Source organism: Ipomoea triloba, chromosome 9, assembly GCF_003576645.1.
Source record: "Ipomoea triloba cultivar NCNSP0323 chromosome 9, ASM357664v1".
NCBI classification, from domain to species: domain Eukaryota; kingdom Viridiplantae; phylum Streptophyta; class Magnoliopsida; order Solanales; family Convolvulaceae; genus Ipomoea; species Ipomoea triloba.
In genome coordinates, this window is record NC_044924.1 from 11936027 (window position 1) to 11948636 (window position 12610).

Genomic DNA, 12610 nt, shown 5'->3' on the forward strand with positions numbered 1-12610 from the left:
GTTTTCCTGTTCCTGTAGAGGTTGGTTCTGCGTATGGTGTATGTTTCCCTTATTCTGGGTAGTAGTCATTTTCATTTCTTTTTCAAAGGGTATTCTGACCTGTGTGCATTTGTATATGATGCCGTGTGCTTGGTGGTTCAGGGGTATGTGCACTATGATTCGGGATTTTGCATTTCTAATTTTTTTTTATTCGTTAAATGTCTTAACAGGCTGGTGTGCAGGCAAATGTTGATGTTGTTGATGTAGGTGCTGATAAGGTGCCCGCCAGTCCTGGTTTGTTGGCTACAGACCGTTTCGAGCCGGGCTTGGGTGTAGATGTTTCGGCTGATGCTCCGGGGTTTGTTACGCCTCATGAGGTATGTTTCATTTGTTCTTCTTATTAATTGTTTTTTTTTTTGTTTTATGGATTATTGTTGTGCTATACCAGTGCGTGCACTTTTGGTTAATATTGTGGGCTCAGGTTCAGTTAATTCTTTGTATCGTGTTAACTTAGTATGTGTGCTCCTCTATTGACTACTGGGTGCAGGACTTGGTGGGTGGTCATGAAGGCTCTGCTTATATTTCGTCGAATGGCACTGCTTGTGGTGCTCCCCTCAAAAGTGATAGGGACATTATTCCTCCTTATTCCGGTGTATCACTGTTGTCTCGCTTTGATAATATGTCCGACGAGCCGGTTGGGTCTGGTATGGCCCCTTTGCCTGATCTCCCGGAAATTGGTTGCTTGGTGGTGCTGGTGCTAACATGTGAGCTATTAGCTTTTTTTTTTTTTTTTTTTTTTGTGATGCTTGTTTTTCTTGTTTTGTGTTTTTTCCCATAATTCGGTGTGTTTACTGTATAGGGAGGTCACAGTCTTTTCGATTGATGGGAGGGAAGCAAGGTGGGATGACTTGTTGACGTTGGTTCCTGGGTCTGAGATAGGGGCGGCAGTGATTGTTGCGTGGGCTTGCCTTCTTAATCGTCGGGAGATTTCGCGGGACTCGGCGGTTCCTACGAGGTTTTTTGCATCTACATTCACCACGGTAACGTGTTGTTATTCCATATCTTTCTGGTTTTCAAGTTTGTGCAGTTGGTGTTTTAGTTGATTGTGTGGTTGTTTCCTTCTTTTTTTTTTAAGCTTCATACTGTTGTGGATACTTCCCACTCTCGTGAGCAGCGAGTAAAGTGGTTATGGGAGAGGCTGTTGGTGGACTTTAAATCGTGTCCGCATTCTGACATCACGAAGGTTGACATGGTACGTTTGGTGGTGGTGGGGTGATTGTTAGGTATTTGTGTGCACGTATGTCTCAAATCGTGTGCACTAGTTCCGTTCCGTTTGGTACTTATTTAAGTATTGCATTCTAATGTAAACACCCTTAAAATACAAATATGTGGATTACTGAGGGCCTCTAGATTATAGAAGATGGACGGCTAAGGATTAAGCAGCGCATACAATTTTGTTGACCGATTAACACATGTTAAGGGTAATTAAGAGAAATCAAACGGTAATAAACAAAGAACTTATATTTGGTGTTAGGAACCGCGAACCATTGATTTTGATGATACCAAAGACCCGAGGAGACCCCTCATTTCTTATTCTGTCTTTTATAGTTTAGAAGGACGAATCCTTGTCTTAGTCTTTTTTTTTGAAACCTTGTCTTAGTCTTAGTTGTTAGACGAGTCTTAACTTTTTAAAGAGTAATTTGATATCATTTCTGAACAAGTCTTTAAGTAAAAGATTTCAAGGCGAAGACTTGAAGTTACGAAGAGCTGAAGATTGAAGACACGAAGACTTGAAGTTACGAAGAGTTGAAGATTGAAGACACGAAAACTTGAAGAACCGAAGATTGAAGATTGTGAAAGCTTTAGGCCGAAGAATGGAAGGGTCGAACTCTTGAAACCGAACAATCAAAAGGTGATTGATTCGAGGAGATGATGAGAATGATAAGGTCAATCATTCTCACGAGTACCCAAGGTGCTGGACATTCTCTGATGGTTGTCTTATCTATAGCCTTGAGGTTGGGTATGACCTGAATGTCAAAATGGATCCTAGGCAACAATCCCTAGGAGCATTTAATGATTGTCATGTTTTTGTGGGACAAAAGACAAATTGTCCTTGCATAAAAGTGAACAAACGGCTAGAAAGGTACTGACATTCTGAAAAGGTTAAAACCTTACCAATTGGATATTACACACTGGACAATAGGTTTGAAAATTCAGGTTCCCTCCAACGGATCTGAAAATTCTCACCTATAAATACCATTGTCCCATCTCACTTGAACAAGGTTGAAAAAAGCGAAAAAGCCATTAGCAAGCAATATTACTCTCAGTGTGTCAAAAATATTCAAAAGCTAAAAAGTTACATCCATATTTAAAAAGAGATCTTGTGAGGCTCAAGCGTTGAAGTCAAGAAGTTCAAACACGAGAATCTCAAGTTGGAGAAACAGTCTCAACCATTTTCAACCATCTCTACTTGTGAAGTAGAAAGAGGCGGAGTAAACCTTGAAAGAGTTGAAAAACCTAATCAAACGTGGCTGCCGGGCTTAGTGATCAAAGGAGCACGTTGTAAAGAAGTTTTGTACAATTAAGGAGAATATAGTGCAAACCTTCACGAGTTGTGAAGAAGAGTGGAGTATGCTTTGTTAACAACCGAACCACTATAAAAACTCCTCTCTCTCTCTCTCTCTTTTTCCTTATTACGTACTTCATTGAATGCGACTCTCAAACCTAATATTTTCATAGACTAACCTTTTGTGCAAAGTAAACTTAAAATTTGGAATAACCTTTTTATCCGATGCGTTCTTATCTTTGATCGAGCTTATTCCTTTCAAAGGATTGATCTCGCAAAAAGTTTTTAAATTTTTCAAAAAGGATATTCTAGTTAAAACCTTACCCATTGTTTTATTTCTTCCCTTCCGTTTCGTTCCCCACCCTAAACTCAAATCCAGTGAATAGATCGCCGACCGACGGCGAAACCAGTCGGTCACTGGTTTCACGGCTTGTTTTATTTTTTTTTTAAATTTTTTTAAAAATATTTTTGTTGTGATTTTTTGAATGGTATATTTGTTATAAATGTTATTATATTTAAATAAATTAATTAAAATATTTAATTATATAATTCTGGAAAATGAACCAAACACTCAAAGACAGTTTTCTGCTTTGCATCCAAACACAAGAAATGAAAATGTTTTCTGGAAAATGACTCATTTTCCAGAAATCATTTTCCAGCTTTCCAAACACACCCCAAGTATTGAAGAATTCGAGGCCAAATGGCATAAGCTAATGGGAAATTACAACCTAAGTGAGGATCGGTGGTTGGCACAATTGTATGAGGCATGCGCTTCGTGGATACCCGCGTACTTTCACGACATATTAATGAGAGGATTATTGAAAACAACATCGCGGTCCGAGTCAGAAATCTATTACTACGGTAGCTTTACCAACCACCACTACACACTCATTGAATTCTACATGCAATTCACCAGCGCCATAGAGGAATAGCGGTATAAACAAGGAAAACTAAACGCAGAGTGCGAAGGAACATTCCGCGAAACAAAAACACCTTTAAGGATTGCGCGACAGGCAGCAGCATCTTACACCATCACCATGTTCTACGAAATCCAAAAAGAGATCTGGGAAGGAAGTTTCACATGCCATATCACCCATAAGAACAACGACAATGAGGAACTGACGTACAAAGTCCAAGAGAATGGTGGGAAACAGTTTGAGGTAACAATACAGAGAAATGATAAGAAAACAGAATGCACTTGCAAGAAATTCAATAGACTAGGGATCCTATGCAGGCATGTATTACTTGTCTTCAAGCAAGAATGGCTGGAGGAAATACCAGGACAATATATTGCTACCCGATGGACAAGAGATGCGTGCACACGACCAATGCATGTTATTTGGTGGACAACAAACAGTACCACAAAAGCAGCGAATGAGGCAAAATCCGTGGCAAATAAACTTTGGAATGAATTCTACAATTGCATGGGTCTGGCAAATGGGTGGGAAGTAAAGATGCAAGAAATGCTCACAACGCTACAACAACTTAAAACTGAATTCCAGCAGGCAAGACAATAAGCACACTAACCCCCCACTTGCGAAAATGTCATAGAATCCATATTGGGATCAAAAAGGCCTGGGGAGACACAGATTAAACCACCCAAGGTTGCAAAGAGCAAAGGCCGTGGAAAGAGGCTGAAAAGCAAAAAGGAAAAAGTAGTGGAAAAAAGAAAGAAGTCAAGGGAGTGCGCAACATGTGGTGGCACAGGACACGATAGCCGAAATTGTGTAGAAAACAACACCGAAGAAGAAGAGTAAAACTGCTTACTTATGAGACAATGTTTTTTTTTTCCAAAATACCATAGTTTAATAAATAGCCACAAACACTTGTAGTTGGCTTCACATTTACATCTGAATGCGTATTGCTGCTCTGATGAAGCAAACCCAACGATACAAACAGACTGCACACGCCAACGACCCAACGTGCACGAACCTAGTCTGCCTCGTGCACACAGAAAACCACACTTGTGCACAGAGGCTGGGCAATACGCACAGAACTCGCCAACCCCAACACGCATACTGTAACCACTACGCGTGCACACATGAAAATGGTGATAACTTAAAAACCCAGAGACGTTGAACTCGCACCCAAACCCCACAAGCATCCAACTCGTGCACGGACGCACAGGCCACATGCACACGGCACACCACCAATGTGCACATAGAGTGATTAATCTATGAACAAACACACCACAACACGCCGCACACACACAGAGTCGCTGCTGCACACACCTCAAATGCACCCAATCCAAACTGGACCCCAACGGAGCCCACACATTAGTATGGGAAGAATTATACATTTGAGCAGCCTTTATCACTAGAACACACACCACCGCAGGAACATCAGCCGCTTGAATCCAAAAATTGGGAAAAAAGAAAAAGCAACGCGAAAAATAATAACTGCAAATCAGTAATAGGTATTATAATTACCAACCAAAATGTATCAACCATTCGACAAATGCACCTGAAATAAAAGGACCCAAACAACCAAAATACTACGAATACGGAAATAATCCACAAAATGAAAACTGCACTAAATGCCCCCAGATAAAATTAAATACAAATATCTTCATTAATAGCGTGCAGAAGACACCACTAGCCCACCAAAAAAGACTGAAGCCCAACAACTAGACATAACAAAAATAGAGACATAAAGCCATCAAGAAGCTATGGGGCCACCAATCGACTGATATGCCCGACGCAAGTTCCTCCCTCTGTGCAGATTGTACTCTGACACCAAGAGCTCCTTCATGTACTTTTGAGGGGAGCACCACAAGCAGTTCCATCTAACGGAATAGAAGCAGAGCCTTCATAACCACCCACCAAGTCCTGCACCCAGTAGTCAATAGAGGAGCACACATACTAAGTTAACACGATGCAAAGAATTAACTGAACCTGAGCACACAGTATTAACCAAAAGTGCACACACTGGAATGGCACACCAATAATCCATAAAACAAAAAAAAAAACAATTAATAAGAAGAACAAATGAAACATACCTCATGAGGCGTAACAAACCTCGGAGCATCAGCCGAAACATCTATACCCGAGCCCAGCTCGAAACGGTCAGTAGCCAACAAACCAGGACTGGCAGGCACCTTATCAGCACCTACATCAACAACAACATCAACATTTGCCTGCACACCAGCCTGTTAAGACATTTAACGAATAAAAAAATTAGAAATGCAAAATCCAGAACCAGAACATAGTGCACATACCCCTGAACCACCAAGCACACGGCATCATATACAAATGCACACAGGTCATAATACCCTTTGAAAAAGAAATGAAAATGACTACTACCTAGAATAAGGGAAACATACACCATACGTAGAACCAACCTCTACAGGAACAGGAAAACCATCACCCAACAATTCTGGTTCACCAACCTTAGGCAAGGGTTCAGTACCCAATGACCCACAAGCACAATTAAAAAAAAAGGGAAAAAAAACAGAAAAAAAAACATACAGTGTACCTTAGGACCATAACGACAAGCTGGCAGGGGACTGGAATCATCAAAACCAACACCACAATCACCATCCTCCTGAGGAGGGTCACCACCATCACACCCGACACCACCCAAGAGCGGTGGCTCAATAACCCCACCACCAAAACCACCCAAACGAATCTCCGAGAGCTCCCGCTGATTAAGTAGATCTGAATCCCACCCACGAAAAGACGAGACCACCCTCGGGACCGAGCGACATAAATGCATTACTCAGTCAAACAACTACCAAGAAACAAAAAAGGTAAAACCAACAAACTCAGAACAAAATCAACCCAATATACAACACATCAATGCAACAATACCAAAAAAGACCAAAAGCAAAAAGGGAAACATACCGCCACAAACTCAGCAGGGCCTATAAAACACTTGTGCCTGCCAGACTTCCAGGCAGCCAGCGTCTCAACCAACGAATCAACTAGAAGCTTGCACCAGTTTAAATCCCGAACACGTGAAACATCATCAAAATACTGGAAGTACATCTGATTCGCATACCCGTTGCGCATACAAGAAACTAACGTCGTCAACACCAACATACAAAAATGCCTCTTGAACCAAAGTCCACCGTCTACAAGCTTCACCATCACATTCGAAATCTCCGCGGGTGTCACATCATGCCTCTTTTTCTCAAATTTATCCCTCCACCGCTGCAACAAATTACTAATCTGAAACCTATCACGCTTCACCATATCAACACAACCACGAGGAAACCCCAACACTAATTCAACATCCCGCTCCTCCAATGCCAACGACCTCCCACCCCCCAAATCAAACGATCGCGACTGCCCATCAAAGTTGGACAACAACCAATAGACTAGGCGAGGCGGGCACTTACTCACATTGAACTCCAACAAAGATGAAAACCCGAGATCTCTAATGGCCTTCTTCTGTTGAAAGGACAAATCCTTTAGCGCATCAACCAAAACGCCAGCAGGAGACCTAGTCTTGACCTTAGGAAAAGCTGCTTCCTCCTCCGCAGACAACTTCCCATCCGGGGCTTTCCAAACAGGGTCTTCTTGCAACCTAGCAAGAAAAGCCAAGGGCGGCGCGACAAAGTCATCATCAGTACTATCCGGTTGGAGCTGCACCACTCTCACCTTCTTCCCTGAAACAAACCCAACCACAACACATTAACACCCACCTGAGCCTCCTAAATGAAAAATCACCAATACAAACTATATAAAACATACCACGCACAGCAAGTGCACATACCCATACACCACGAAGCACACGGGCCAACTATCACCACCAATCAAACCACGACCAAAAAATAAACAACAACATCAATGGCAATATAGCAAATCCCGCATGCACACACCCACAGATCTAAAAACAGAATCATTATACGCAAAAAATACCCAACACACACCAAACCCCCAAATAGAAATTCAAAAATAACAAAACCCTAAACCCCATAACCAGTGAACCACCGCGATAATGCATCGAACACCCAAAAACCCAACAGCGTGTAATCCATGAAAGTACAGCAAAAAACCAAAACAATACACCGAGCACAGACCAACAAGGATAAAAAAAAAAACAACACGACAAAGAGGGAGAACAAACATACCCGGAACGCCTCCCCGTGCCGGTGGTCCCCGCCGCTTGCTCCTCGTTTGGACCCCACCAATAACCATCGCTATGACTCAGACGCCCACCAAATCGTTGACGCAAACCCTCGGCAACTCCACCAGGCAACCCGACAACTTGCGTAGAAGCGAGTGGAGAAAACTACGGAATGTCAAGAGGTTAACACGGGCGAGTAGAGAGGAATGCGGATCTAACTTCAATGCCAAGATGCGAAATACCAAAAGTACCCCAGTCAAAAATAAAAACAGTACGCGCAACAATACAAACACCAAAAAAAAAAAGAAAGAAAGAAATAAAAACAAAAAAAACACAGCCGTCCAGACTGCAGATCTCACGATTCAAATTAATCCACACAGTTTTTATTTTAAGGGTTGTTTGTATATATATATATATATATTTATTTATTTATTTATTATGTATGTATGTTATTTTATTTCAATTACTATTTACTACTGCTAAATAGACTATTTTGATTCTAAATATTTGAACCTACCACTTGGGTTACTTACATATGCCTGTATGTGCACATGCCACGTGGGCGCTTCATTTCTTCCTTGCATTTGCAAGCAAAGATGTATAACAATATCTCAAGAAACAAAAAGAAAATTTACAATACTACAACCACAAGGCACCCTCTAACTAAAAATACCAGGGCACTTAATAAAAAATATTTTTTAAAATAATACTCCTAAATTTTTTTATTATTACCTCTAACTGTATCAATGCTGCTGTATAAGTATAACTTTGAATATCAAACAAAATGAAAGGTATCTTCCCTCAAATTTATAATTAAAATAAAAATAAAAAAGAGAGAAAAATGTGTGTGTGAGTGTGACAATGAATAATTAAATTAATCGAAGCTTGAAGAACGGCTGTATCTGCCCCGCAAATAATCCTCTACAGATATGTGTTGATCAGAGCTACAACTGGAAAGGGAATCGCTGTCCAAATTTTGCAATGCAACATTAAGAAAGGATTGGATGTTTGCTGGAGCGTCTTCTTCTTCACTCTCAACATCCACTTCCTCTGACCCATTGCCTCCTCGCTGCCTCGCCCAATTTATTGCTTCTTCTTCACCTTGGAGGAGCTTCACAACCTATTTTTAATTTGCCAACATACAATCATTATATATATTATGCATGCATATATCAGAGTTGCAGCTTAAAACCAATTCAAACACCTGACTTCACTTACTATGTTGATTGGAGGACGAAGTTTAGGTGCTCGTTTGATGCAAAGGGTGGCAGCTAATACCATTCTCTCAAACTCGTCGTGCTCATATGTGTCGATCAAGCTTAAATCGAGCAAATCTGTAGGTTTCCCATTCTCCAGTATTTGCTTTGCCTACAAGTGAGTAGCAGCTATGTTATGTTATGCTATGTTATTCACAGCAAATGATTACTGAAATATTAAGTTCAGTTCAGTTCAGGAAGAGAAGACTTACCCACATCACCAAACTCTCCTGGCCCTTGGCATTTGTGTTGTCGATTGGCTTTCTACCAGACAAAAGCTCAAGAAGTACCACACCATAGGCATACACATCAATTTTTTCATTAATTTTCCCATGCATGAAATATTCTGGAGCCAAGTAACTGCAAAGATTGCAACTTTAGATGAAATGGACTCTTAAAAGATTTAGAGCTGAAGAGATTGAGTACTGCTGCCTTACCCAAATGTGCCCGCAATGTCAGTACCATCTAAATCATGTGAAGAAAATGAGGCTGATGTTGCAAGCCCAAAATCGGACAGCTGAAAGACTAAAATATATATGAGTATTTTGCTATGTGATTTATTCTAACTTTTTTTCAAAGTAAAATGCAGCACCTTTGGTTCAAAATCATCTGAGAGAAGAATATTTGAAGATTTTACATCCCGGTGAATGATCGATCCCGTGGTTAAATTGTGTAGATGATCTAAAGCCTGAGCGACTCCCAAAGCAACCTTGTATCTGTCATGCCAACCAAATGAACTTCTAATATTTTGAGCACCTGCTTCCAAACATAGTTATTCGATCAGTATTGTAGACCAGTAGGAATGTAATTACACAACCAGGAATTTTCGAGTTAAGAATACCATGGAGGTTATCTTCAAGGCTTCCTCTGGACAACAGATCATAAACCAATAGAATGTTATTGTCTTCAATACAAAACCCAAGAAGTGAAATAATGTGTTTGTGATGCAAAGTCGTAATGGTCTCTATTTCTGACAAAAACTGCTTCACTACAACTTCTGATGGCTTAAAAATTTTCACTGCCAACTCCTTCCCATCTGGAAGACACCCTTTGTACACCTTACTGCTGCCACCTTTTCCAATTAAATTTTCTGAAAATGTAATTGGGGGATAACCAATTAGAATCTGAAAACATATTGCAATAAGTAAGATGTCAATAAGGATACAAACCAGGAACGAAACTAGAAGTTGCTGTCAAGAGTTCCTGGTAGCCAAACAGCCTGCAAGTAGATGAACATTTCTCGGAAAGGCACTCTAGTTCCTTAGGAATTTGAAAAGAGGTGCTTTCAGTTGGAGCAGCTACAACATCCAAATTAGAAGACTGGCACTCTTCCTTGTCAGATATGTTCTGTTTATGATCAAGGTAGTTATGTTTGAAAGACTCTTGATTTTGTAGTTTTTGAACTGCTTGCCACATAGACAGCGTTTTTGCAGAATGTTTTCCAGATTTTATGTTCTGAAGAAGCACTCTTCTAAGCAACGTGGATCCCGAATTTGATTCAGGCACATCCATAGTCTTAACAGGTACCAAGGCTAGGGAAGTACCCTCGTTGCCACTACTTGACAATGGAAACTGTATACAAGAATCCTCCACCGAAACTGTCTTTGGTGATAAACTCAAAGGGCTTTTTGTCAAGGTCTTATTATTCACTCTCAACTCAAGCACATCATAGACGTGTGATCCTTGGCCACTAGAAACAGTAGCTTCCTTGTGAAAGACAATCTTACCATTATTTACAGCCATTACCGAGATGCTCTTCTCAACCTTCCTGGCACAGTACTTTGCAACTGAAACCGATGATCGGATACTGTGGTGGGTGCTTGAGGTACCAACAATCAAATTTGGTGCATTGTAAATGTTTGCCTCACTGGCCAGAACCTTACGAGCGGGTGAGCCTCTACAAACCTTGAACCTAAGATCAACCTATAAAATCCATCACATATGAGAGCAGTATCAAATGCAAATATCCACAAAATAGGATGACAGAGTAGTGATAATATGCCCTCTTTCCCTACTCTCGCCAGAAATAACAATTATACAACAGACTGTTTCCTTCATTTCATCATTAGGAATTTAGGATATATATATATATATATATATATATATATTACAGATTCCCATATTACATAAAGTACGCCATTTCCGGTAAATAGAAAGCAGAAAATGATCCTAATCATGAAAGCGCTACTGAAACTTAGCATCCTATCCATTTTTTTTAAGAATTCGAACAATAAAAATTTTGAAAATAAACAGAAAAGAAGACGAAGTAACCGCTTTAGCAAAATCACCTGTTTTAAGTTGCAGAAGCCTTCATAAGCGGCCACCATTGAATCAAAGGTCTTCACCAGCGATAGCATCTCCGATTTATCTTCTCCCAAATAGAAGAGCAAAATTAGGAAGAGAAAACCACACACACACGCACACAGAGAAAACGCGAAATATAGAGTGAAATTCAGAGAATCAAATCACCGTAGTGAATTAGTTCTATGAGACAACGACACATCGACATACAAATCGCACACATAGAAAGTCAATATACGTTTTCGCATACCGCTGATGGGATTGAGGACGTGAAGAGCAATGACGACATCTCCAGGCTGAGCAATTTTAACCAGAGCCCAAGTCAACAGTTCCTTACTCGGCGTATCCAGTTTCACTCCCACCACCGCCACCACTCTTCCTCTTCCTCCTCCGCACACGGCGTCACCGCCGCAATCACCACTGGTACTCTCAACACTGCCGCCGCCGGCGGCAGTACAGTTTCCGGAAAGTCTCATATTGGATCCAAAACGGCGTCTCCGTCGTCCTCTGCTTCGCTGTAGCACTTTCTCCTCCGTCTCTCTCTCTCTCTCTCTCTCTCTCTCTCTCTCTCTCAAATGGCGGTTTTTAGATTACTCCGTGCAGAAGTCAAGGGTAGATTCTGCGCTATGGTATATTGGTATGTTGTGAACTGCGCCAACATTTGACCCTATACATCTGCTCCATGATATTAACGGTTATATAGCCACCAGTGATACCATGTGTGCCGGCCTACGCTGCTACTTTGCGCACCTGTACTGTAATAATCTCCAAATTTGGAAATTGGAAAATGGAAATATTGTGTATAATTTCGCAGGCCCCGAAAATATTGGGAAATCAATGCTTTCCGTCTTCTCTTTTTGACTACGTTTCTTCCGCACAATTTAATTATACCACCTCCCTCACTGTGTATTTTATGACTTATATTTTTTTTTTTGAGTACTACTGACTCTGTTACAATGTAGTATCTGTTCATAGCTACTTTCTCAACCTACTAAAGCACAAAGAGTCAACAGTTACCTCCACTGAGGCTCGAACTTACTCTCATCATTCATGTGGGAGTGTAAACCGGGACACCGAATGCCACTAAAAAAACTAAAATAAGTAGAAAAAGTTAATTCTATTTTTTATCTTAAATTTATAAGTGATAGTTTTTTTTTAGTTTTTTTTTTTTTGGTTAATATTGACCTATGGTCCTAATATTATTGTGGTATAATCATTTTTTGTCTTCAATAAACGAAACAGTTTAAATTTTGTTAAATACAAGGGCATTTAAGTCTTCAATTATGGCTTTTTTTTTAAAATAAACATAAAAAATATAGCGGGGGTCAACCTAGTGATCCTGCCACAATAATACTATGGTCAAATGAGTATGTTATGATAAAAATGACTAAAAGTGGACTACCACCTATAAATCTAGGATAAAAAATGAAATTACTTG

At 40.3% G+C, this 12610-nt stretch overlaps 2 protein-coding genes across 3 annotated transcripts; both read right to left on the minus strand.

Annotated features, from left to right (window-relative positions):
• Positions 1-5934: 5934 nt before the first annotated feature.
• On the minus strand, positions 5935-7854 carry LOC116030894. The gene is made up of 3 exons (XM_031273258.1): positions 7620-7854; positions 6388-7154; positions 5935-6274 (listed from the first exon to the last, which is right to left on the minus strand). The coding sequence occupies exons 1-3, from the start codon at positions 7684-7686 to the stop codon at positions 6263-6265; spliced, it is 846 nt and encodes a 281-aa protein (XP_031129118.1). The 5' UTR covers positions 7687-7854; the 3' UTR covers positions 5935-6262.
• Positions 7855-8309: 455 nt separating this feature from the next.
• On the minus strand, positions 8310-11830 carry LOC116028584 (probable receptor-like serine/threonine-protein kinase At5g57670). Of its 2 annotated transcripts, none has more exons than XM_031270343.1 (9): positions 11423-11830; positions 11160-11239; positions 10041-10794; positions 9713-9961; positions 9464-9627; positions 9309-9388; positions 9084-9231; positions 8834-8983; positions 8310-8735 (listed from the first exon to the last, which is right to left on the minus strand). In XM_031270343.1, exons 1-9 carry the CDS (start codon positions 11646-11648, stop codon positions 8490-8492), a joined length of 2097 nt encoding a protein of 698 aa, XP_031126203.1. In that variant the 5' UTR covers positions 11649-11830; the 3' UTR covers positions 8310-8489. The 2 variants fall into 2 exon arrangements, with proteins under 2 accessions (XP_031126203.1, XP_031126201.1); XM_031270341.1 differs by having other exon boundaries at positions 11411-11830.
• Between the last annotated feature and the right edge of the window lie 780 nt (positions 11831-12610).

What these genes read in the sequence shown, in the direction of transcription:
- LOC116028584 (XM_031270341.1), bottom strand. Translation starts at nt 11,648, where the DNA reads ATGAGACTTTCCGGAAACTGTACTGCCGCCGGCGGCGGCAGTGTTGAG. An exon ending in CATCAGCGGTATGCGAAAAC is followed by an intron (nt 11,240 to 11,410) that starts GTATATTGACTT and finishes ATTTGGGAGAAG; the next exon opens with ATAAATCGGAGATGCTATCG. An exon ending in CCTTGAAGATAACCTCCATG is followed by an intron (nt 9,628 to 9,712) that starts GTATTCTTAACT and finishes GTTTGGAAGCAG; the next exon opens with GTGCTCAAAATATTAGAAGT.
- LOC116030894 (XM_031273258.1), bottom strand. Translation starts at nt 7,686, where the DNA reads ATGGTTATTGGTGGGGTCCAAACGAGGAGCAAGCGGCGGGGACCACCG. An exon ending in GGCACGGGGAGGCGTTCCGG is followed by an intron (nt 7,155 to 7,619) that starts GTATGTTTGTTC and finishes GGTTTGTTTCAG; the next exon opens with GGAAGAAGGTGAGAGTGGTG.